Source organism: Phalacrocorax aristotelis, chromosome 1, assembly GCF_949628215.1.
Source record: "Phalacrocorax aristotelis chromosome 1, bGulAri2.1, whole genome shotgun sequence".
NCBI classification, from domain to species: domain Eukaryota; kingdom Metazoa; phylum Chordata; class Aves; order Suliformes; family Phalacrocoracidae; genus Phalacrocorax; species Phalacrocorax aristotelis.
Genome location: NC_134276.1, coordinates 87641289 through 87668037, shown reverse-complemented (window position 1 = coordinate 87668037; position 26749 = coordinate 87641289). Strand labels below are relative to the sequence as shown.

At 41.1% G+C, this 26749-nt stretch overlaps 1 protein-coding gene across 9 annotated transcripts in view; it reads left to right on the top strand.

Moving 5' to 3' along the window:
- Positions 1-1357: 1357 nt before the first annotated feature.
- Positions 1358-26749, top strand: part of SMPX (small muscle protein X-linked) — a 45363-nt gene continuing 19971 nt past the window's right edge. Inside the window, exons 1-6 of one of the 9 annotated variants that reach the window (XR_012661141.1) lie at positions 1529-1689; positions 5362-5421; positions 10663-10752; positions 14289-14442; positions 20831-20887; positions 21339-21549. Coding sequence is in view for 5 of the 9 variants with exons in the window: in XM_075096896.1 (XP_074952997.1) it covers positions 5383-5421; positions 10663-10752; positions 14289-14429 (270 nt within the window). In the remaining 4 variants the exon portion in view is untranslated. Of the gene's footprint in view, positions 1710-5361; positions 5422-10662; positions 10753-14288; positions 14443-20830; positions 20888-21338; positions 21550-26749 lie in introns of those variants that run through there. The other 8 variants (XR_012661142.1, XR_012661140.1, XR_012661139.1 and 5 more) reach the window with 8 other exon arrangements.

The window sequence follows — 26749 nt, the reverse complement described above, 5'->3', positions numbered from 1 at the left end:
TTGTTGAGTGTAGAGAAGAGGAGGCTGCAGGGAGACCTTATTGCAGCCTTTCAGTCCTTAAAGGTGGCTTATAAGAAAGACGGGGACAAACATTTTAGCAGGGCCTGTTGCTACCGGAGAAAGGGTAATGGTTTTAAACTAAAAGAGGGTAGATTTAGACTAGATAGAAGGAAGAATTTTTTTACAATGAGGGTGGCGAAACACTGGCACAGGTTGCCCAGAGAGGTGGCAGATGCCCCATCCCTGGAAGCATTCAAGGTGAGGTTGGATGGGGCTCTGAGCAACCTGATGTAGTTGAAGATGCCCCTGCTCATTGCAGGGGGTTTGGACTAGATGATCTTTAAAGGTGCCTTCCAACCCAAACTATTCTATGATTCTATAAATTGCTTGTTATTGCTATGACAATTTGTTGAAGGAAACAATGTTGAGCTGGTATTTCTTAGGCACATTTGCAAGATCATGGGATTATAAAATGTAAGCAATGGATACCTTTGTTAAAGTAATGATACATGGAAGAAACAACTGTGTATCCCAGAGCTGTTTTTTTGCCTCTTTCATTGGATCTTCACCAGGCGTACATAAGTCACTTATCTGCCTCCAGCTTTGGTTTAACATGGTCTCAATCACAGGAAAGCAGGTCCTTAAACTGTATCAGCAAACTCTTCCATTCTAGGTAAAATACAGGTCTGTTGCAAGCAGCAGAAAGTGGCCAGTACAGTATCACCCACAAAGACACTGCTGTTGTTACCATTAGTGCTGTGGGTCAGGTGGAGAACAGGTAAGGCAGAGGAGTGATGAAGAGGAAAGTTCACTCTTGTGGACAGGAAGCTGTGCTTCTGGGAGTGGAAGCATGAGGCTGTGCCCCACACACAACTTGCTATGGCAGATCTCCTTCAGTAGCCTTCACTGAAGACAGTACTCCAGCCAGCACGAGCGTGACTGTACAATAATGTTTTGCTTCCCTTATGAGCTATAGCATCTCCCCACACACTCTTCCTTTACCTTCTCTTCATCCACACACCCTAGTGTTCAGCAGCCAGCAGCTATGGCCTCACAGGGTCAGAAGCCCTCCTCTCCATGAACGTGGCTGGCTGCCTGCATGCAGGAACACTATGCCAGCCCCCCAAGGGAGCTGCTGTGTGAGTTTGCTCTTAACCCGGCAGTGATACAGTCACACTGGTGTGGCGTTCACCTCCCTTAGTTAGTCCCTCCGAGGTGACTTCTCCATAATTATGTCTCCATAATTATTTCTTTCTCCAGTGTGGCAGTAGGGAGGCACACGCTGCCCCAAACACCAGGGGAGGTGTTGTGCGTTACTTTCTGCCACCATATGCCTGGTGCTTGTGAAAAGCCCAGCACTACAGGGAGAGGGAGGGCAGGAAAAGGACCCAAAGGTGTGTTCCTTCAACACCTTCTGCTTGACACTTGAGCCCTGGTTTTACGATGGTCAAGTGTCACAGGGGACCAAGTTACAGGGTGAATCAAACTCTATATTTAGGAAGAACAACTGGAAGCTATGACAGGAATTCCCTTTTACACTTTGCTTCTCAGCCGAGTCCCACTCCAGCCTGAAGCAGCTCTCAGTGCCGTCCGGGCTGAAAGCATCGGAGCTATTTCAGACACATTAAAAGGATCACAGTCAATACCTCAGCTGGTAGAAGAAGGTACCTCTTTCAGCATCAAAAGGAGGTGCACATACTCACTTGACGGTTTGGAACTTTTCTTATATAAGTAAATAAGTAAGCTAATCTTGAAGGGGTCAACTAAAAACTTGAAAGACCCTTATGAAAACTCTTTAATAACTGCTACGAGGTGACTGCAATAATTGTGGGTTTCTGCTTACTTTAATGTCTTGTGCAGCATATCAGCATATTCAGAGCAGTGTTATAGTTATTGCTTCATAGTCTATGAAAGACTTAAAACAGATTTTAAACAGAAAGTCATTTAAATGCCTAGTGACTCGTGAGAAGCCTAACTGTATTAGCTCAAATACTGTAGTACATAGGTACATGCTTATTGTTTCCTACATGTTGGTTATAGCTAGTGAATTATTACATGGGGGTTTTGATGATAAGAGAGGTGTTCTTTCGTAGTGAGCTTAACAGGTAACTGTAGCGGAGACAACTGCATTACGGAAAATATTATCGCATTTGCCTAGAGTAAGTAGTAAGTTTTTGTATAACAGACTGGAAGCTGCAAAGTGGGGGTTTCTCTTCTTTCTTTTTACTAGCTGGGTCTCACAGTAGCGTAGTTCCTGTCAAAGCCTTTTAATAAGATAATAAATACACTGCAATTCTGTCTCCAAAATACCCATTGTGCTTGATGCTGTGAGTGCGGTGGGGGGGAAAGGACAGCTTCCAGCTGGGGCAGGGGGAGGTCTCTTTCTGTTGTCTGTGTGTTACTGTACATCTCTTGTACGGATTACAAAAGATGCCATTATGATATCCCATCGTATTTAAAGCAAATTGAATAAGTCAGCTTATTATCTTGCTGCAGCCCTGTCAGAAATTATTTTTAGCAGAGGGACAGAAGATAGATCCTTTGTTTTACACGGGTTCTTTTCAAAACACTGATTTATTTCACTGTGGTAGTCTTGTATTTCACAAGTAGTCCTGTTCACAATTGTAAAGCAAGGGAATTTGCAGGGGAAGTCTGGCATAAAACAGCTCCAAACTGAACTAATGTTGCCATTGCTTTCTAAGTTTGGCTCAGCATGCAGCCCATAAAAGGTAAAAGGTAAGGTGTGGGGAGGTTAAAAAGACACCGGGGAATACAGGCTGTGTGAGTCTGCATTTTGCTGGGTGCATATATGTGAAATCCTGTGATGGAAATGAGGGTGAAGAGTGATTTTTTTCAAGTTGCAGAGCTGATTGGAATGCCAGAAATAATTTAATACAATCAGTGCAGCACTCTTGACTCTCTCCAAGATGCATGGCAAAAGAACAAAGGAATTTGTAAAAGTGAACTAATCACTTCAGTAGTGGATGCATCTGTAATCTAAGGTTTATTTTCCTGTGGCTGATGGTCAGTATTGCTCTGGAGGGAAACTCAGGGAAGGGAGAGAAGGGGAGAGAGCCAGAGAAGATTGTCTATTTTTACTCAGTAGTGTGCTGCTGTCCTGATTTCTCTGGTGGTAATGAGGACAGCATGAACTGGTAGGAAAATCACCTCCTCCAAAAGCAGTCCTACACAATTGTATCATGCATCTGTCTTTAGGAACCGGTGTCTGATTGCAGTAATTTTGAACACAGACTTCTTGTGAACCCAGGGCACCTCACTCAGAAGCACGATTGCTGTGCCTGTTTTAAAGTCGAGATTCAGTTGCCTGCCTAGCTCTTTGGGGCCCAAGAAGCGTGTATCAGTGTTTTTGCAATGCACAGGCACGCAAGAGAGAGAAGTACATCCTAGCTTGAATTTCTCTGTGACAGTGTTTAGAAGGTAGATCCACAGTGTTTTAAAATGTTTTATGTTAGCAACCTGATCTAGTTGAAGATGTCCCTGCTCACAGCAGGGGGGTTGGACTAGATGACCTCTAAAGGTCCCTTCCAACCCAAACTGTTCTATGATTCTATGTTAATTTCCTGTGCTTTTGTTTCCATTTTTCATTCTGATTAGAAAGAGGAGAAGATGATAAGAAAAATTAATTAAACGTTTGTGTAATATGAGTCCTATCTTTCCAATAAACCGGAGGATTGTTTTGTATTTATCTTTGGAATTCAACAACTGGTTAACAGCACAGTTATTTCTATGCATAGCAAAGATTTTCAAAAAGGAAAGAGAGAGTGTGTAGTAAATCCTTTTGGCTTTTTGAAATCTGTGCAAATTTTGTCATGAACTTCAGTGGCCGAGATTTCATCCCCCAAAGTGAATTCTGACTTTTTAAAACTACCTCAGATTTTAAGATTGTAAAGGTAAATGTAAAACCACAACATAAAACTGACTGGAAGCATGCTGGTTTTATTGTGCACAGTGGGATTTTTTTTTCTGATTTATTTAGTGGAAGAAATTTAAACCCGAAGCAACCTACAAAGGTGATATCCTCTGACTTAAGGCTATGTGTTGGTTTGGACAGCACTCTTTACAGCTCAGAGTGCAATCAGAGGGAGACCTCTAATGGCAGGTCATTTTTTCTTTAAGTTCTGCTCAGCATTATACGCATATTTAAAGCCATTGTGAGAATATGCAAGAGCAAGTCTTCCATGCAGCTCCAGTGATACAATTTCAGACTGATATTCCAGGCTGAAGCTGACCTACAACTCATCGATACTTTTCTCTGGCACTGCTGCCATGTGACAGCTATACTCTCTGGAGTACCAAAGTCTTTGACCCACTTTTGATTTCTCAGTGTACTTCTACTGTCATCTCCTACGTCATTTATTAATTCTCCTCAATATTTTCTTAGTCATCTCAGGTTAAATATTGTAGCCAAAATATGTTGTAGTTTGCTTGTGATTAATGAACTTATTTCTCACCTTTTAGTATTACTATCTCATCTTGCATTATAATGAGATAGGTTAAATAATCAGACTCTGATGAAGGTCTAGTCCAGTTCAAATCTTAATTCTCAGTGAAAGAATAAAAGACTGAGACAATGTTTCAATTAATGTGATATAAAATTTCTTTCTTGCCTTTTTTTTTTTTAACCTTTACACAATCTTTTTACTTTGGTGTATTTCCCTTTGTTATTGCATATAAATACTGTATCAGTCCGTATTTCTATGCCTGCATAAAATTATATGGAAACTTCTGTTCTTTTTTATCTTATTGCCAAAGAAAATCAATAAATATATATGATTGAAAACTTTGAAGAGAGGCTACTCTGTGCCCAAGCAATTATCAAACAGAACTTTACAGTTGACCACCCTGATCATTTTCAGTCTATCGGCATTAAAGATTTGCAAGGATTTGTGAGTCAGAAAATTATGTCTACAAAACATCAGTGTTTTGTAGCAAGTTATGCTTTATTTGAAAAAGGTTTAAACTGAGGGTTCTGATAATTGCCACGTACATACTGTGACGGAAATAATCATACATTGTTTATCTTCAAACGCTTCCCTTAATTTTTACTAATTTTACAATGCCATTAATGTTTGAGAGATTCCTTATCTCTACTCATCATTGTTTTTAATGTGAAAGATAGCTCCATTTGTGGCTATGAAAGATTAATTGGAGAAGCTCAGGTGTTCGGTCTCCTTGTGATATTCAGAAGGAATAACTAAGCAACTCTGAACCTGAGATGGAAATAGGAGCTGGGCAGATGAAATGGATGCCTGTCAAGAGGCAGCATGGGTCAAGTTCTAGTTTATCTCCCCTAGCTATCAGAATGTCAGAGCCTGTAACACTTTCCCATTTTGTTTGCAGGGATAAGCCTCTGTCTTAAAAATGTCAAAACAGCCAGCGTCACATGTCAGAGCCATTCAGGTAAGAGACAGTATTTATGTTTCTAATATAATAAAGTAACCTCCATTGCTTGGCAAACTGCATTTTGCTCATACAAAACACTGCAGAGGTGCTAACTGGTGATTATTCTTTTAAAGTGAAAAGCTTGGTAGATCTGAAAGCACTGCAAAAGTTTGACTTGAAGAGCATCTTATGATCTGAGACAATAAAAAACCGGATCAGATAAGTTGGTTGATAGCTTGCTTGCATGGTCTTTCCAGTGTTAGGTTATGTCTGTCGGTGGATCAGCTAAGCGAAACACGGTGATACATCTGCATAACTGATCAGCATTATGAGTAAAACTAATTCTCGCAACTATTAAATTTTCCACAGAGTTAAAATAATGCTGGAAGAACTGTAGGCAGAAAAGATGGTATAGGTATTGTGAAGTTTTTCATGTCTGTGTTCCTTTAGGAAAAAAACCCACAACTTCCAATATTTGTTTAAGAAGCATTTTATTTAAAAGCCAAAGTAAAATGAGAGAAATGTTGATGTTTTAATTTTTTTCATTTAAAAAAGTCTTGTATGTTACATACCCCCTCAAATGGCATATGTTCACAAGGATGAAGTTGGTTGTTACATACTTGTAAAAGAAACAGCTGGAGAACTTTCACAATATCGTCAAGAAGTAACATCATGAAGACTGTATTTAGTTCATGCTCTCATTGATCCTTAGCAAAGGCCAAAATACCTCCTGAGCTCCAGAATTTTACAGAATTTTCATGTATTTTGTAAAATGTACTTGCAATCACATTTTCTCAGAGGTTCAGATTCCCTTAAAATTACATAAAGAACACAGAGAGTCTGATCTACCCTCTGTTTCTCCAAGATAATACTAACTCAATGAATTGGAGTATCAAGAAGATTGATTACCTAGTGGCTAGACAGCCACTACTGAAGTTGCAAGGCACTGTAAAAATGCTAATTCTCTTAATCATCACCAACTCCACTGGAACAGGCATGCAAACTTCTGTACTTTAATTCGGTTGAACTTAGCGGAAGCTTGCCATTAATTTAACTCAGTTCAAATTTTCATCCCTTTTTTACAGTGACTATGGAAATATTTGTATGATTAATGAAAAAATGTAGATAATTTAGAGCTCAAAAGTATTTGCATTTTACATTGAAACTCCACAGGCACATACAAACATTTTTACGGAATCAATTTGCCTTACTCTTTTCCTTGAAGTAAAGAAGTAGTTTCCTTTTTAGTTTTATGATGACTTTCCAACTTCTAAATGTAAAAAAATTCTTCTAGTTTGTCCATTAAAAAAGTGCATTAAGCTTAAGCACCAAAGTTAATATTTTAAGAAACATTAAGAAAATACGTAAGAGTATTTTTGCAAAGGTAATTTGAATTATGAGAAAAATAACAGCACCAACTGTAAAATAAATCTATTAAACATTGTGTCAAAGGTTGCTCCAGCAAGGAAACTTGCACTTGAATTGATGCCTATTATACTTTGAGCACTCTAAGAACCATGACGCAAAATGCATATTACCTTTATACATTGTGATTCATAGAATCATAGAGTCATTAAGGTTGGAAAAGACCTCTAGGATCATCAAGTCCAACCATCAACCCAGCCCTACCATGTCTCCTAAACCGTGCCCTGAAGCGCCAAGTCTACGCGTCTTTTAAATACCTCCAGAGATGGTGACTCCGCCAACTCTCTGGGCAGCCAGTAAAATCATATATTATGATCCTTTGCTATTATGTCCTATTATAGTAGGCGCGACATCCCCTGGAGAATATACGTTATGCTGCTGCAATGGAAATGTAATGACACTTTACTGACTGAAGTATTTCATGGTACTCTTGTGTCAGAAGTGGATTCTTTCTGACTGTATGAGATGTACACTAAAATCTTCACTTCCTGACAGCCACTAAATACAGATGTGTGAGTGTTAAAGGTAGCAACTGGTTCCCGAGAGTAGTTTGGGGCACTAAAGGACCAAAATACTGTTGATACCTGGTAACATTCATTGCTGACCTCCCCTGCTCAGTGTGTAAAAGGCTGTGTATAGCCCTGGCTGACAATTATTCTACCTACGAACACCACTCTTAGCTTTCCCCAGAGGTAAGGGTGAGGGGTTTCCTAATTTTTTTTCTGAATTACATTCAGTTTTCTCTGTAGTTGTTTTATTTATTTATTTATTTTTAACTTGAATATGTTTATACTGATGTGGCTTTCCAGCTGATTCCATCATTCTTCTGGACAGCTAAGAATGGCTGTAATGCTCTGGAGAACTTACCCGCAACAGTCCTCAACTCATGCAGGGCTGCCAGCAATTCAAGACCCAACAGTTTCTGATCTGGATCCCCTGTGTCTAGGAAACAAAAAGAACACAAACACATCTCTAAATACCAGTTTAATTGAGTCAAACCAGCAATATATGTTGTATTTCATGTTTACAGATATTTTCCCTTTGATCTGTTCAGGAAGACCTTAGTCCAGTACCTCAGTGTGCATACCTCCTCATTATGAAAACTGCAATGACATCCAGAATATGGTAGGCACTTTCCAAAAACAAAGGAAGATGTAAACCCAACAGTTTTAATAATTAGTATGATTAAAAATAATAATAACACCTAAAAAGTCTGTCTAAAGCAATTATAGTTTAGGATTTCAGGGGGTTGGAACAAAAGAAATTCTGTTTAGCATTTCACTGGGTGGGAGCAGGTGAGGAAGGGATCACTAAGGGTCCTATCTCCACCCTAGTAGACAGGTGACAAGAGCCATGAAAAGTATTTTTAAAACAAAATTGCAAAGTTGTGCTGATTGTAGCACAACACAATCCTTACAGAGCTACACTGGCGTACAGAATTTGGTCCGCTGTTCACCCATTACACGGCTGCTCATCCACAGGAGGGGATTGGCATTGGATTAAGAGGGAGATCTACAGTTCAGGACTCTGGTACCTCTGGTCAGGAACTGTTCGGAAATCAGTCATAATTGTGATAATGGTGATGGTGTGATTCATAATTCATCACATAAATGTGATTATGATGAAAAAAGGCATTTCATACTAGCAATATTTTAATTTATAGTATGTTATCAGATCCAGACAGTGTTAGACTACGTCTTAAAGGCTGCTCGTTTTACCAAGTTAATATTTCATGTCTGCGTAACTCTTGTCCAAACTCCAATGTGAATGCATTTATTGCAGATAAAATAGTTCAAACTGCTTTAGTGTGACACAGATTACTGTGAAAATGCTGAAGCAGACCAAAGAGTGTTTTATTTAATTTAATTAGCAGTCTGGCACTTAGTGGCTCATTTTTGTTTCCTGAACCATTTTCAGTCACAGTTGGTCTGTCAATCAGAGTAGGAAATGCAAGAGCTGGATATCAGAATTAACACGCTGTGGTATGTCCTGTGTGGCCGTGGGAGGCTGGCTTCTACTTTGATTGACTCCAAGGGGAAGAAATGCCTGAATTCAAAATGAGCACCAAGAGGAGAGAGAGATAACTCTTAATGTTTCAACTCTGCAAGCCTGTATGACCGCGCTAGCTGTAAAGTGCAAAGAAGTTTCATATTCCAAAAAAAGAGAAGCTGACTGGAGGTACCAGAACCTGGCGGGAGAGATGCTTAAATTTAAAAATAGCAAAGCTGTTTTTTTCCACTCCTAGATGAAATAATTGGTTAAGTACTGCAAAGCTGAAAATGACCTGCCTCCTGGGAAGTTAGGAAGTGCAGATGAAAGGTTTCGCAATACGTAAACCAATGCTCAGTGAAGAAGCATTATGAAGTGAATACCCAGTTATCTATAAACTACATGGCCCTACAGACATTTGCCAGCCCCACTGAAATGGCAGCATCACATTTCATATGTAAAATAACAGGAAATAGATAAATAGAATAAAAGCAAAGGTTCTTATTTCTTAGCAAATGGATTCTTAGTTTGCTCAACATTTGATTACAGCTCTCAGAACATTTGCTGTTACTAAAAACAGTGGGCTCTTTTCCTGGGATTGCCCAACCTCGGGCATGATCTGCAAGACCACGATTTGAACAGAAGGACAGGATTATTCATCTTCATTTAATGCAAATCAGTCGGATGGTAAACTACAATAACACAGCTCGCTGTTGGAAGGTTCTCCATTTCTGCTCCATAACATTACCGATTCACCCCCTTGTTTTACTAGTGGGAGTCATGATATTTTAATGACATTTCCTAGGAGCAGCTTCTCTTCTGAGATCATGAGATAAGAATAGGTATAAATTGTGCATTTAGTTGATCACGCCATTTGACTTTTAAAATAATCCAGGCTGGGTCACATCAGGAAATAGATGTATTTTAGCTGCTCTTTCCTAAGCAACAATTCCTGCCATTCTTCCCTCAAAAATCTTTACTTTTAAGGTATCTATTATAAGCCTCATTTATGTTATGGCTACTGACTTTCTGCCACAGGTGAAAAATCAGATTGATGCAGTTGTGTGGGTATCATTCTGGAGGGAGTTTGCTAAAGCCAAGGGCTAGCGGTCTGTCTGGTGTTAGAGCCGGCTTAGCCTGCTCTGACCCATGAGCCCCCACTGCAGACCGGGCTGGGGTGGCAGGGCAAAACCCAGCAGGGGCTGGAGGGTCAAAAAGCCTTCTTGCCTTTTCCCACAGATCCTTTCTGCAACCGAGGGGTGTATTCCTAGGACTCAGGCATTACATCTGCAGTTTGTAGCACCCATGGGTAAATTTTGCCAGTAAAATCACATTTTAAACATTTGTGGCTTAAGTTGGCTCAGGAGAGGCTTTCCTTCCTAACTGCCTGTGATTAAGTGGAGTGAGAACTGGTGTCACTTGGGAGCGAGAGTGGTCAAGTGGTTTGGGTGTTATTGTAGGACTTGGGTGATTTACACTTAAATCCTTATTCTGGCACTCTCTGCTTGACCTTGACCAAATTGAAGCAGGCCCAGATGCCTAAAGACACTTTGGTGTCTAGTACTCATTTGTTTAAAGCCCAGTGAAATCAGGGAGCATTAGACTGAAGTGCAGAACTTCAAAAGCTTTCTAGGTAGCTTTGTGTTTTCACTTTCCATCTTTAAAATGGAGATGAAAGCATTTCCCTTTCCCGTGGGAGTGGTGTGATGATGCGTTCACCGAAACGTAAGTGCTCAGAAACCACGATAATGTCTATACTCTTGTCCTACCCCTTCTGAGTTTTGCCATTTACCAACTGTTTATTTATCAGTCACTATTATATGCGTCGTCATTTTCTTCTCACAGGCTAATATTAACATCCCAATGGGAGCATTTCGACCTGGTGCGGGCCACCCTCATAAAAGAAAAGAACTTACACCTGAAGAAGTGGAGGAGGTAAGAAAAAAAGGGGTTCCTGATTTTTTTTTCCCCTCAGGAAGATCCCTGCCGTTGATGGAAGAAAGCCTCTTAATCGATCTTCTAGTGCTACATACCAGTCTTAGGTATCACAGCTGAACACGCACTGATCATTCATGGAAGTAACTGGCCACCTACTAAACACTTCATATATACATTGTTCTGGTTTTGATGCCAAGGCACCTATAGGAATTTAAACCATTTCACCAGCAGTATTTATCTAGATGGGAGTTGGTGGAATACATCAAGGAAAGTTATAGCAAGGTTTTGGAAGAATATGCTACTACCTGCTGCCCTGTGGTGCGATTTATTGTTGCAGCTTAACAATATTGGAACAGGTTTTCAGACCTGATATTTTTTGGAATATTTATCAACAAGGAGAAATTCCATGTGGAGACTATACATTCGCAAATTAAAACCAGAAATTGTGAACCCATTTACCTGCTTTGGGGTGAAAATACTCCATTTTAGACTGAATGCTGTGTTTGCATGCCTGTGTTTTGCAGTGATTATTTAACACTGAGTTTTGAATATGAAGTCCAATTTCTACCTTAACTAATGCTGATCACAAAGATTCTGATTAAACACAGGTATCATATTTCTGGATGATATTAAAACATGTTTTCACCATGTACTTTTACAATAAATAAGAACTAAAACCATTGGTGGAAGAAAAGATACTGGGATACTCCAAACAAACAAAAAAATTAAAGATGGGTGGTTATGGCTTCCTGAACGGCTGGTGACATTTGGTCTTAGACTCCTCACCTGAGAACTGGTCCTGCTGGGCCAGAGCTACAGATGCTTCCCAGAACCAAGGGCAGGAAGGGCTCAAATCGACCCCATACAGCCAGGCTGCCTCTGGCAGGACTCAGCCGGGTGGACTTGCTGCCATGTGGGTGAAGCAAAGCTGTCGTGGCTGGAGGGAGTCGTGCCCTCACGGAGAGCAGAGCCATGATGAGCAGGAGGGAGGTGGATAGCCACTTGTCTCCAGGCATGCAGTGGCACTGCTGGGGATTCAGCCCGAAACAAGAAGCAGGCAGATTAGTTTTGGACAAACCATCATCTCCTCCTGACCTGGTACAGGCACTTAAAGTGGCCAGGTTTTGTAACTTAAGAGCTAATTCTTCCTTTTCTGTTTAAATCAGACAGATTTTTTTTCTGAATTTTGACGTCTTTGTAATAAATAGTGCTCTGTTTACAGAGAACTTTCCTGAAGAAATCAAACCCAGGCTGACTTAACTCTTCTTGAGAAGATTTAAAAAAAACAAAACCAAACATACAAAGTGACCTTGAACATATACTGTGGCTTTCTCTCCTGGAAAGAAATCAAAGCATATTCTTTCTGCAGTAATTAAAACTGGTGAAGGAGTGAAGGTTATTAAGCAGAAACTAATATAGCATGTGTGAATTCTGGTAGTATCTGAGAAATAAAATAAATGAATAGTGTTGATAATTAGATTTGGTTGGGTAATTGAATATTGCTTTGCTTCTCAGTTATGTGAATGCTATATATGAGAGAGATATTGCAGAATGAAACTTCTTGGCCCTGGTTTTATAGCCAATATGCAACCAAAGCATAGGGTGTAAAGACTACAGACACAGAGCTTGCAACCGGAATAGAATAAAAACACTACCAGTGGACTTATCTTTTCAGCTTTCTCATCCCTTTAAGTTTTGCAGCACAGCTTGTGATTCTTTAGATCAGACAAATACAACTTTCTAACAGTGCTTAGCATCTTTTACTATATTTTAAAACCTTAGGAAAGGAAATGTGAGAAAAACAGGTCTTACTCAAAGCATTGGTGGAGTCAGAAGAGAATGTGTGTTGAAGGCCAGTGGAGCAGACGTATTAACATGCAACAGAAATGGGGGGTGGGAAATTCAGAAAATAACTCTTCTTCAGTCAGAGCATTTCCATGCAGGTATTTGTTAACTCTTGTCATATATCTAAGTCACTCTTCAGACTTCCTTCAATAAAACCGAAGGTCAAGGTGTGATCTCAGCTGTGCACTGCACACAGAGTGGGTGATGGGGGGTGGGCAGCGTGCAGTAGTAAACAGCACATACCTGAGATTAGAAGGGAAAGCTAACATCAATTTTTGGAGCGCAAAGCGTCCAAACATGGTCAAAATTTGCACCATGAGAAGGAATGGTATTGTAGATTACTTGAAACAGTATTTTCAACACAGTATCTGCTTATTGGGGTTTGGGGGATGGTAGTTTTTCCCAGTTATTCAGATTAGCTAGCCGTGCAAGAAAACAGCTTAAGCTCATGGCTTAAAGATCAGATAGGAAGAAAATGTCAGTTTTCTAAAATTCCTTGTTTATTTGGCACTTGACATTGCAAAAAACCTGCTTCCCCGTTATCATGTGGTCCATTAGTGAACAGAATAAAGAGGGGTTTACTGGCCAATAGTATTTGACAGATAACATTGTAGTTTTAAAAATTAATTCAAATATTAGGAATTGAATGTTCAAGGTCAATATACCTTTTCAAAAAGGGTGGCTAATGAGTCCAAATACTGAATTAACTCCAAAAAGGCCACCCTAAGAAGACATTCACAGGGTAATCAAAAAAGAAAACATAATTTCATGGTGAAATTACTTGCAGTAAAATATTAATTCATGTCTAAACCTACATGATTCCCCCTCTATGTCAGCTTTATAAAATACAGAACAGGCTGGATGAACCTTAAACTCCCTACTGGAAACAATTCCTTCAAAACATTTATCATTCTAGAATAGAAATTGTCTAAAATACATGCTCCACCTCACCTAGGAGCAATATTACAGCCAAAGAAGTACCAAGAACTGAAATACTGTGGTCCACTGGGAAATTAGCTGAGAAGCTCACTACTGTGTAAGTGCTGTTATTTAGCCTGAATTTTTACAGAGTCAGCAAAATAGCTGTCAGGCACTACCATAATTCAAACATAAAATGACAAAAACCCTTCTGGTATTACAACTGAGGTTAAGAAAAATTAAACATCAACTTGAACTGAGCTTGGATGAAGCTTTTGGGGTCCATAAGCTACTATCATAGCTCTTCTCCAGAGCTGCAGAAGTGCATGATGGTCTCCCTCCCCAGTTTGCCAACAACTGTGGGACTGTGAAAGAAAATAGATGGTAAAAATGGTTCTTTCACTTTTTTCCCTAAAACATGAAGGAGCTGGGAGTTGTCTTTAATGCTCCACTCAGTTAATTTTCCACTGATTGTCTGACAGTATAAATTCTTACACATTTACCAAAAGATCCACATTCCTCTGCACTGGGCACCTTCAGGGTTGTTTGGTTTTGGTTTTTTGGTTTTGTATTTTTTTTTCCCTGAATGGTTTTAGACATTTTAGACAACAACAAACACAACAACATATCTCTTCCTGACCCCACCCAATTTTCATTAGGATTGCATTTAGCATAAAAACATCATTTCCTGTTTCTCAAATAACTGACCAATGCTCATGCTCGAGAGATTGCTGTTGTGGCAGTAAGGTCACTGGTATCCTTTTGTGCAGAGTGTTCCTGCTTCGACAGAGGAGGAGAAAGACAAGAAACATCTCCCAGGAGCTAAGAAACTTCCAGGTCCTGCTGTCAACTTGTCAGAGATTCAGAACATAAAAAGTGAGCTGAAATTTGTCCCCAGAGCTGAACAGTAGCTGGAACAAGCCGGTGAGTAAAAGAGAGGTTCTTTGCATGGTGCTAGGAGAAGCAGGCTGATCCAGAAACCTCTTTGTGTCAGAAGATGGCTTTCCAATTATTTCATAGGGCCCAGAATCACACCCCATATTCCAAAGGAGAAAAGCTCATAATCTTTTGAATTCTTTGTTATTTCAAACATGGAACATGTAGGAGACTATATCTGATGACATATGGCACCCATCAACCAGCCTAACAAAAAGTGTATTCAGCTATTAGGAATATTGAAACCCGCTTGAAAATAACAGCTTCTTGCTTTGCAAGCACAAGTTTTACAGAATATAGGACTTGTGTTTGTAAACACTAGCTACAAATAAATGTATTGCAATGCAAACAAATTTATTGCAGTGATGGACAAGAAGGTCAGTATTTTTAAAAATCTCCTTTGGAATATTACATATTTGATATTATTTTATTTCTGTAATTAGAACTGACACACTAATGGATCCGTGAATTTGATGACAAAAAGTACCCAGTGCCACTTGTGGCACTGGACTTGCTATATATCTCTGTGTGGCTCAGGAATATGATACAGGACCTTGGGAAGATCTGTGCTCCTCTGGAGTGGCAGCAGCAGACCAGGCAGGGACCCTCAGGCACTGCAGACAGCAACAGACACCTATGGGTTGAGCCAGTGGTCTATGATTAGCAACACAGCTCATACTTCATCTTATTTTGAGCAACGTCCGGACAGAGATAAGTGACAAGTGGTGTCCGCCAGGGGTCCGTACTGGGACCAGTACTGTTTAATATCTTCATCAGTGACATAGACAGTGAGATTGAGTGCACCCTCAGCAAATCTGCAGATGACACCAAGCTGAGCGGTGAGGTTGATGCACCTGAGGGACAGGGTGCCATCCAGAGGGACCTGGACAAGCTCAGGAAGTGGGCCCATGGGAACCTCATGAAGTTCAACAAGGCCAAGTGCAAGGTCCTGCACCTGGGTCAGGGCAACCCCCCATATCAATACAGGCTGGGGGATGAAGGGATTGAGAGCAGCCCTGTGGAGAAGAAGGACTTGGGGGTACCGGTAGATGAAAGGCTGGACATGAGCCAACAATGTGCGCTTGCAGCCCAGAAGGCCAACCGTATCCTGGGCTGCATCAAAAGCAGCATGGCCAGCAGGTCGAGGGAGGTGGTTCTGCCCCTCTACTCCGCTCTGGTGAGACCCCACCTGGAGTGCTGCATCCAGCTCTGGAGCCCTCAGCACAGGATCCGAGGGCTGGAGCACCTCTCCTACAAGGACAGGCTGAGAGAGTTGGTGTTGTTGAGTGTAGAGAAGAGGAGGCTGCGGGGAGACCTTATTGCGGCCTTTCAGTCCTTAAAGGTGGCTTATAAGAAAGACGGGGGCAAACATTTTAGCAGGGCCTGTTGCTACCGGAGAAAGGGTAATGGTTTTAAACTAAAAGAGGGTAGATTTAGACTAGATAGAAGGAAGAATTTTTTTACAATGAGGGTGGCGAAACACTGGCACAGGTTGCCCAGAGAGGTGGCAGATGCCCCATCCCTGGAAGCATTCAAGGTGAGGTTGGATGGGGCTCTGAGCAACCTGATGTAGTTGAAGATGTCCCTGCTCATTGCAGGGGGTTTGGACTAGATGATCTTTAAAGGTGCCTTCCAACCCAAACTATTCTATTATTCTGTGGTGATTTTATTTAAAAGGAAATATTCAGCACTTCAACGCAGATTTCAGAATTATTTCTGTCTGATTTCAAACAAGGCCCATAAGTGTCTGTTGTTCTATATTCTAAAACTTAAAGAAAGTAATGATCATTTCTGTCCATGACATTATCCTCTGATTTTGTTTGAAAAGCCTGAGTCAGTAACGATGTATTAGGCAGTCACAGTGAAAATTCAGCTGTACCGAGAAGTTTCAATTCAAAAAAACCCTGGCTACAGTCAGAAAAAGATTGTTGTGTCGCATAGTAGTCATCTGAATTGCCAGTTGTGCCTATTGACAGAAGTCCTTTTTATCATGAAGAGAGGCAGAGGAGCTAAGCTGAATAGGGGAACGTCATCTGGAATTTACTGCACCAAAACATAAATGAAGAACAGAAGAAAACAGAAAGCAGTGCAAAAGACTTCTTGGAATGCAGAAGCACTTTGGACCAGGAATCTTGAAAGAAATGGCATCTAATCTGAGTGAATTGCCCCTATAAACACTGCAGCATTAACTTATTTTTATGTACAGCATAAATATGCCATTTTGAAGGAAAAAGTGTTTAGTTTTTTCTTGCTTTTACCCTGTTGTGTCATAATGTTCCTGTTATTTTTAAAAAACAATGGAATCTTTCTCTTCAGAAAACTTGGGAAAAGGAAAATTAGCATTTTGTAAAATGTAACATTGTAGTCATCCACTAAAGCAGTGCCCAGAGAAATATGAATTTTTAATGTGAGGCTTTAAAAAGGTTTTCCTCTGTAAGAGCTATTCAGACATAAACTTAACTCCATATTTTTTTTCTGAGATGATTGCTATTTGCAACATTTAAAAGACTTTTTTAATAATCACTGAATCACAGAATGGTAGGGTTTGAAAAGGACCTCTGGAGATCATCTTGTCCAACCCCCCTGCTTGAGCAGGCACACCCAGAGCAGGGAGCACAGGAACGCATCCAGGTGGGTTTTCAATGTCTCCAGGGAAGGAGACTCCACAGCCTCCCTGGGCAGCCTGTGCCCCTGCTCTGGCACCCTCACAGGAAAGGAGTTTTTTCTCATGTTTAGGTGGAACTTCCTGTGTTTCAGTTTGTGCCCATCGCCCCTTGTCCTGTCGTTGGGCACTATTGAAAAGAGCCTAGTCCCATCGTCCTGACACCCACCCTTTAGATATCTATAGGTATTGATGAAATCCCACTCAGTCTTCTCTTCTCCAGGCTGAACAAACCCAAGTCTCTCAGCCTGTCCTCATAAGGGAGAAGCTCAAGTCCCCTGATCTCTCCACTGGACTTGCTCAGGCAGTTCCCTATCTTTCTTGAACTGGGGGGGCCCAAAACTGGACACAGTACTCCAAATGTGGTCTCACTAGGGCAGAGTAAAGGGGGAGGATAACCTCTCTCAATCTGCTGGCCACACTACTTTTAATGCAGCCCAGGAGACCATTGGCCTTCTTGGCCACAAGGGCACAGTGCTGGCTCAGGGTCAGCCAGCTGCCCACCAGCACTCCCAGGTCCTTCTCAGCGGAGCTGCTTTCCAGTAGTTCAGCCCCCAGCCTGTACTGGTGCCTGGGGTTGTTCCTCCCCAGGTGCAGGACCTTACACTTGTTCTTGCTGAATTTCATGAGGTTCCCCTCGGCCCAGCTCTCCAGCCTGCCCAGCTCTCACTGGATGGCAGCACAGCCTGCTGGTGTATCAGCCACTCCTCCCAGCTTGGTGTCATCAGCGAACTTGCTGAGGGTACCCTCTGTCCCTTCATCCAGGTCATTGATGAGTATGTTGAACAGGGCTGGACCCAGCACAGACCCCTGGGGAACACCACTAGGTTATGAGCTTACTGAAAGCCTGAGAGAAACATTTAGGGTGTGCACAGTGATTCACTCTAAAGAAAAAATTTCTACAGAAAGGTCAGCAAAGTGAAGGGCATCTTGAAGGCTGTGATGTCATTGTGAAGTAATTTCTGTCTCCATCTTTCTTTTGACATTGTATTGGTTATCAGGTTCTGACAGAGGCACAGATTTCTAGATATTTGGATAGTACAGTCACAGATCATATCTGAAAACCTAGTTTCCATAAGAGTTGCAGGCATCATACACACTGGAGACTAGGAGTTTTGTTTTGGTTGCAGGGCAGAACTAAGCATGTACATAAATTCTACATAAAATTGAGATGTAAATCAGTCACTTGCCACATCCAGCAGCCTTGAATGGTACTAAATCTAAGGATTGTCCCTTATAGACGTCATTCATCAGTTCTGTTGTTTTAGGCATGACCTGCAGGACTGTATAAAACATGATATAGTCAGTGATTTGTTTTATGACTGACCACACCAAGCCAGTAAATATTATCTTTATTTGCAAGAAATCCACACTTATATCTGCCTGATACTTTGCTTTATCTCAAAGAAGGGGTTCCTGATCATCCTTTGGATGTGATGCTCTCTAAAGAATGGTAAACTGACTGGTCAAGAGAAACGCTTGTGCAGAGTGCATACTGATAAATGAGGGTGTTCTTTGGTTTTCACAGTTTGGAAATGAATTCTCTCTCACATCAGTACAATAAACTCTTCATATATTCACTGTCGAGGGATTTCTCTTTGTTAGAATTTTTATATTTCTTGTGGTACTCTGTAGGAAATACCCACTGAAAGTGGTAGGATAACTCAAAATTCTCTGGATAATTTCCATTGTGCTGTGATTCTATAACATGATAACACAAAAGCATCAAAAATATACATAAATATGTCAAAAATACCAAAGGTTTTACAACTACAACAATTATTTCTAACACTTCCTCCTACTGTCATTTTTCATCTCATAGTTTCAGTAAATTGCAAGAAAACATGATCAATTTTGTTTTAAATTTGATCCATGCAAGAAAATCTTGCGTGGTTTTACAGAGTGCAACAGCATCAGCAAAAATAAGGAACATGAAAAACAGTAGGTTGGTTCATTATTTACAAACCATTCCTACATAGTTTGCACTTTAGAGTAACTTTTGTTAAATATTTTTGGTCTTGCTCTTTCACCAGATTAGGAAACATGAATAGACTTGCTAAGATCATAGTTGTGAGTCTAAGAGTTTGTGGGAGGGATATAATTAGTGAGATGTCATGAAGCTGGATTCGATGAACGTCATAAAGCGCTTATTAGTTAAGATATTCCTGTAGTTTAATGCAGCTAGTTTTAATATACAAAATGAGTTGTGGTTCCTTTTCCTTTTTTCCATCTACATTTTTATTTTTGCTGCTCCCTTCGTGCGTGCACGTTTCTACTGCACAACAGTGAAACGTATGCAAAATAAAATAGTAACAAAGTAGCACACACTAATCAGCTAAATATATGTCCTATGGAATAAGTAATGGTAGGAAGCATTCAACTTGTGACAAATGGAACCTGCTATGGCTGAGGTTTAACCTTGGTTGTTGTGGTATCTCATGTGATAACTAGCATGGTGGCTGTACCTGAAGACAGGACTGAGCACAAACTGACATTTCACCTGAGCGTGTATGTTAATCACAGCCTGTTACTGCCGCAGCTCACGTTTGGGTTCTTTCCTCATTCTGTACCCCATCACATTTTGTGTCCTGAAGTGTGGGGGTTGTGTAACAAGACTTTTTACAATGTGCTGTGAAGGGTCATGGGGTCTGAATGCTGGACTTCGGTTTTAAAGGACCAAAACCTTCAGATACAGTGGTCCAGTCTGTTCCTCTTGAAAGAGGCATCCATACTTACCGAAGGAACTTCTCAAAAGGCAAAAAGAGAAATTTACTGCCTTGAAGTTACAAAAGAAGTCTGTCGTGGACATACAGGCAGCACTCCTGGCACTGTGTCCTGGCCATTTTTGGAGACAGGGCTTGTCAGGATCCCCATCACAGTTCTACTCAGAATTTGCTCAGACAAGGATGCTGAGCCATGCCTGGGCTGTTCCTGATGGGGTACCTATCTTGTTCAGGTGTGAGAAACCATGCAACTGGCACTTGTAGATTGCCTGTTGTCTTTACTTGGAAATCTACTAGGGAGGGTGGTTTAATTGCAGAAGCTGAATGGTAGTTCTGTTGACAGGTTACAGAAGCAAGAGAGTTGTATTTTGAGGGCAGAAGATTCAACCGCTGGGATAAGCTTCCCAGGAGCTTAGACTTTATATTACTTGCAGTATTACCTCTTCTGTTACATACTGGGAATGTGCCTTGCAAACAATGAGGAATCTTGTCAACAGAGCAGCCTCTGAGATTGGCATCACTTGGGGAAGAAAGAGAGACAAGGGGGAAAAAAAAAAGCCAGAGAAGTCCCTTAGGGACTAGAGCTCCTATATCCATACTTAATAAGACGTTGCTTGGTGTAGCTTTTAATTATTTACAAAAAATGTTAATTACCCTGGGCTAAAAATACATTATAACTTTGTCCACTGAGTACTGTGGATTTTAATTGCAGTTTCATGCTATATCCTGCTCTTAAACTGCATCTCAGTTAACAGTAGCCATCTGCCTCTCCCAGTGTCACTGCTCTGACACGCTGTTCAATTATTGTGTCTCATGCCTGTGCTCACTTGGACCAGAGGGATATGGTTAAACTGCTGTACAGTAACAAGCAAAGTTATTGCCATTTTGTCCAGCAAACACATCCTGTGCCTTGCTAGTAGAGGAACTCTGATGTGCTATGAGCTCTTGAAACAGCCTCACAGTTTTAAGAAAATGTGTTCATTTGATTAAGCCCAGGCAGCCAGCCCTTGTGTGAAAGAAGGGAATCCTGCATCCAGAGGATGCCAAGGTAGGTCAGGAGCTCTGATCTGCTTCGCTGGAGTGGGAACAACGCGGTGAAGGAGGAATATGTGCTGCAAGAATTTCTGCAGGACCCTTCTGCCAAAGTCAGAGGAGGCTTGTGGGGGATCTCATCAATGTATATAAATACCTGAAGGGAGGGTGCAAAGAGGACAGAGCCAGGCTCCTTTCAGTGGTGCCCAGTGATGGGCCATCCCCAGACCCACTCATTGTTTGGCCTGTGTTAATTCAAAGTAGTTCTTGTAGTTTTCTATCCTTGGTTTCCTACTCTCCTGCTTTGGTTCAGAGTTCCCAGATTAGCAGCACGTGGGGATTTCATGGCCAGCCACCAATTTTGCCCTGTCACTTCTGTTTGTAAAATTGTCCTAAGAAACCAGGTAGTCGGGGGGTTTTAAGATTTTTTAACAGCATGTTTAAGGTTCTTTTGGTTTGCCTTACAGGTTTTTTGAGCCTACTTATGTCATGCTTTCAGACTTTACAACAGAAGAGCTAGAAATTTCTTTTCAAAGAGAAAACTGGAATCCCCAGGACATAATTTAATATCAGAGGAACTTTGGAATCATGTTATTTCCTCGAGCAAAAAAAGTTATTCGTGTTTTGTTTCCCAGAGTTTCTGTGTTCAGAAGTAAAAATATAGTTCATTGTCAGCTGTCTGATGTGAACTGAGTCTCTTCTCTACCACCGATGAAATGCTGTGGTAAGCGCCCAGAGTGTCATTCCTCAGGCCTTTGCAAGTCAAGGCGAGGTTTCCTTCTCATTCTCTTGTTGGATGGTGGAAGTGAGGAGGAAAGCATACCAGAGAGACTCTGCTTTCTAGATGCCTAAGAAAGCTTGAAAGTACACATTAGGAGGTTGATTTTTACTGAGTAAAGAAAAGGGCACATTCTTATGAACAACGCATGCTTCTACATAAACTAGTTTGGAAAAGATTGTGTTTTGTGATTTTGAAAACTGCCTGATAACTTCAAAACAAACACTGAAAGATTAGAAAACATTTTGCTCCAAAGCAAACAAGAATGGATACTTGTATTTTTTCCAAACATAAAATATGCCAAAAACCCCCTTTTATTTTCAAGCTGTGTCTTCAAGCAGAGCATTTTTATTTCTGGAAGAGACAAGCACAAAGTAATAACTCAAAGAACTCCCTACTAATTTTTGGAACATGAGCGTGTTATTCACTCTTCTACCTTCACAACGTTCAAGAGAGTTTGCAGCCTCCTAGAGATGAATAGGCCTCTACACACAGACAGAACAAAATTCTTCAATGAGCCTCTCATTTTGAAACGTTAATGCTCTTAAAGTAAAAAAATACTTCCCGTGATGGCAATGTGGTCCCACAAATCTCTGTTCCATTCTCGAGTGAGAAATATCAGTTTCTTGGAGAAAGTTCCAACTTTTTTGTTTGAAAGCTGAAAATTCTCCTTTAAAAAAAAAAAATTAAAACACTGCTATTTAATAACTGCTTTCCTGTGACAACTCTGTTGATTACTTGGCCCTGAACTTTTATTGTCAGACTCTTTTGTATAGAAACTCCTATGTTCCCTTCAGTGCTGTTCATGACAGATTTTTGTAAGAACTAAATTTTTTAGTAAATTCCCTGAGCTGGATGCAATTTCTGGGGTGACTTTCCTCAAACGAAGCTCAGAAAGACAGGAGGCCTCCGGTAGATATCGAGTGTCGAGGGATCGGTGAAGTGTGAAGATGGGATACAGCCCGCAGGCTTTTTCTTGCTTCTCTCTGCCATATGTATTAAGAAGTAGTATGAATGAACTGCAGCATTAAACAATAAATACCACTGGAATGTATTCCTCTTGGAAATCTCGGAACAGGATATCAGGAATCCCTAAACCTTGAGCTATTTGCTGTGTGAACAGATCCTGCTTTTTAGAGAAGGTCCTGTGACTTAAATGGTGCTTACCCCGAGGTACATGCGTATAAACCCATGCAGAACTAATTGTCACCAGGGAATTGTGGGCATTAGAAACTGTTTGGAGAGTGCGTAAGAGGTAGTACTGACGACTATTAAAGAGTAATGAGTGAGATGAGAGTGATGCTGTTTCTCTGTACCTGGGAACTGTCCCGCCAGCATTAGGTATTCCTGGTGCACCCAGACGCTGTAATGACAGTCGTCATCAGGAGCCCAAAATAAAAAGTAATTCCAGTGTCTCTAAACTTACACAGTTCAAAACGTGTTCAGCAGGAAGGTTTTTAAGTGCCTACAGCAGAGTAAAAAAGTTAACTGCTTTTGAATACATGAAGTGCAACTTCCTACGTTATTAAGAGCTCAGATAGTTTTATCAAATCTACATAAATTGCAGCCAATTAAGCTGACAGTATGATCTGGAATATCACATCTCTGATGTGATAATCAAATGAATTTTCTTCTAAATTTAGTGCCTCATCATTTTGTTTTATGGTTTTTATTCGTTTCATTTGATAAAAGACTACCTAATCATGTTTTCACAGCCTTGTACTCAAGAACCGCATAAATTACTGCATCACTGTACTTTGTCATCTCTTGCAGAGATGGCTTGATGCTGCATGAGCCTTGTGATCCCTGTCTGGGGGCAGGCCATCTGTAAGTGTCATAAGCCCTGCTCTGTACTTAGGAATCGGCCTGCTTCAGCCACCGAATTGCTCCTAACGTGCCTTGTTTTGAAAAGCGTAGCTCTTTTTAATGCCAAGGCTACCTCTATTCCACACTTGGCTGCAAATTACTTCTGAGAATAGGTAACATCATATAGTGGTAGAGCTCACCATATATAGGTAGAACATCATATATAGGTACAGCTCACCATTACAGTGGTACCAATATCTGTTGCCCAGTTGGCAACGCTACTGAGGAAATGTTACATTGCAGATGTTACTGTTTTTTGCTGTCCCTGTCTGCTGCCGCTTTAACCTCCTAATTCCCCTTTGACTTGCAGCAGTAGTCTCAAATACACTGTATTTCCATGCACTACGAGAACTAAGTACACAGCATAAATAAGCATTTCCCACTGGAATGTGTATTGGTTTTACTCTCAGTGCTGGTCATACTTTATTTTTCACATTTGATTTCCTGCAAGTTGTAGCTAGTTGAAAGGAAACTCAGATGAACTAACCTTTACTTGAACTTGGGAACAAGTATAAAGTCTGGTCTTCTCTCCCTCCATTTAGTAGTTATATTAGTATAGCTGCATTTGTTTCTGACTGCAAATGGCTGAGCTCCACGGACGGACATGGATTCAGTAAAAACAGAATAAAGCCCTCAGACCTGGTGCTCAGAACTTACTCAGCCACTTTGGTAAAGTTGCTGTAATATTGCTTTTAATTTAATAATTCAGTTATTGAGCTGATAAAAAAATAAACCGCGTCCTTCAGCTTCCAGCTCTCCTGGGTCTTTGTTCCTGTTTGTTGCCTTAGAGCGAACCTCATCTTAAAATTGCTGTTGCTTCTGCACAGCCTTACAGAGCCTTTCACGGTACAGAAATGTAATCTTGGAGCACACAATAGCTGTGGCCGTGAATGCACTTAGGGAAGAAGTGGGCGATAGCTGCACTCGCCCTGCTTCCTAGCAAATGAACCACAGGAGAAGCAGGCTAACAGGCCCATGTCCGCTGCCGTGTTAGTGCTGTTTAACAGTGGCGGTAGCAGCAATACCGGCGCGCACAGGGCGAGAGCAGGACTGGCAAAATTACTTTTACTGAGGAAACATCAAAGAACAAAAAGCTTCCCCCAAAGCCAAACTGCTGCTGTTCTGAGGGAAGGACATGATGACAGTAACTAACTAGATGGTGTTATTTGAAGGCTTTGAAAAGTGCAGCCTTTATGTATAAGATGAAACCAACACAAAGTGTGTACTGAAATGGAAGAAAATACAAATCCAAAGACTTGAAACCAGATATTTGAGCTGAAATAGGCAGAATACAAGAAAAAGCAAACCTCCAGTTGTTTCTGTGTGTGCAAATCATGCTGTTCTTGAGTGCAGTGTCCTTTCCAAAGACTGTCAAAGACCAGGACAGAGTATGTCCTCTGCTCTACATAGCATTTAAATAAGTACCTCAGATCTTTCTCTTTTGAATTTCTCAATTTCATTGGGTTTATGGTTTTATAAGAAAATAATTGAATTCATCTGTCTCTTTAGGGTCTGAATGGAAGCTTTTATTTTGGAAAAAAAGTGTGATCTCTCTCCCTTTTAGTTCTCAAGACAAGAAGAGTTCTATCTGTGAAGACGAGGCATATTTTCAGTTTTCAGTCCTCCATTTTCCTGAAAGTGAAGTGAATCCAGATGGGCATATCTCATATGTACCTTTGGGTTTTTTTTTAGTTTAAGGCCTTCATTCAAAAAGTACCAAATTAGGCAATGATGTAGTATTGCAGTCCTTTCCATTCTTCATATGCTTTTCTTCTTTTTATTCTTCAGTTTTGCATATCTTGGAATAGATTTGCTATTAGGTGTTTGAACAATTACTTCTGGGGCAAATCAGTTCTGCTTCTCTCCACCGGTGGGGGAGTGAGCGAGCGGCTCTGTGGGGCTGAGTTGCCGGCTAAACCACAACAAGGAGCTATGTGTTGGCTGTCGAGTTACTGCAGTTTAACACATTAGTAGGCAACACCTGAGTCACTGTCGAGCATGTGCATGCTTCAGTCTTTGACAAACAGGTAGAAACCTCGGTGAAGGTGTTCATGTTTTGCTTCATATGTGCAGAGAATAAGAGGTTGACCCTGGCCAAATGCAACTCAGCTGACAGCAGTAGCTTACTGGGTCACAGAGCAACTTGGTTAGATGTCCAAGTGTGAAGTTATTTGCAGTTTGGTTAAAATTAAAGAAATCTGTTTCCCTAAGGCAGGATGAGAAGTAGAGCAATTAGCTCCAACTCCTTCAATAACTTACTTTAATAGACACCGCAGAGATGACTGGAGACTGGCTCCCAGCAAAGCTTTTGCTGATGTGAGGCTAAACACCTCATTTTTGAGCTGAAGATTGACCATCCTTCAGCAAAGGAACATCCTCAGGATCCCAGCTGCAGTGAGAGTTTTGGCATCTAGCCACTTCCATAAAGGCAAGCCTCTGGTATGAAAATCATGTGCAATGGCATTAGAGTGCCTTGAGCTAATGGAGCAGTCCTTCATGTCCCTCACCAGTGGCTGGCTGTTTTTCTTAAAAGCACAGGGATCAGGTACATTTTAGGGAGAACAATGCAGGCAGTTGATTTTTGTAGCCGTGGAGGATGGCAGAACAATGCATTGTACCACCGCGTACTCGTTTACCTCAGAGAGGCACTACAAGCTCTGTGTCTCCCAGTCTTTACCATGGAGGTGATACTCGTGCATGATCCACCAGTGGATACAACAGCCTGGACTCTGCCTTCTGTTAAACACCTACTGTCTGGCTGCCTTCACCATTAAAGAGGGAAGCTGAAGTGCCCCAGGCCCTGGGGGTAGGCAGACGGGAGTGGAGAAGAGATGGCCCAGAGCATATGGTGCCACCTCCTGCCCTGATTGCTGTGTCCCAAGGGCTGGATAAAGGCCAGCATTGTCTTCCCCTGCCAGGGTGCACTAGCATGGCTCAGGTACAAGTCCTTGTCCCTCCCAAGAGGAAACTGGCTGTAAGGAGATGTAAAAGGTTGCAGAGAGAAGAAAGGGAGGTGAAGACCCGCCTCATCCGTAGTACCCAGTGTCTCTGATCACACAGGTCCATTCAGAAACCTTCTTCCCTGCAGAAGCCTGCTCTTCTGCCATCTCAAGAAGATGGTGCTGTGTACACTGTTAAGAAACCTTGAGCCACTTCTGCAAGCAGCATCATGAAGCTTGTGTGGAGATCTGTTTAGATACGTTGAATAGAAAAAAATTGAAAACGAGATTGTCT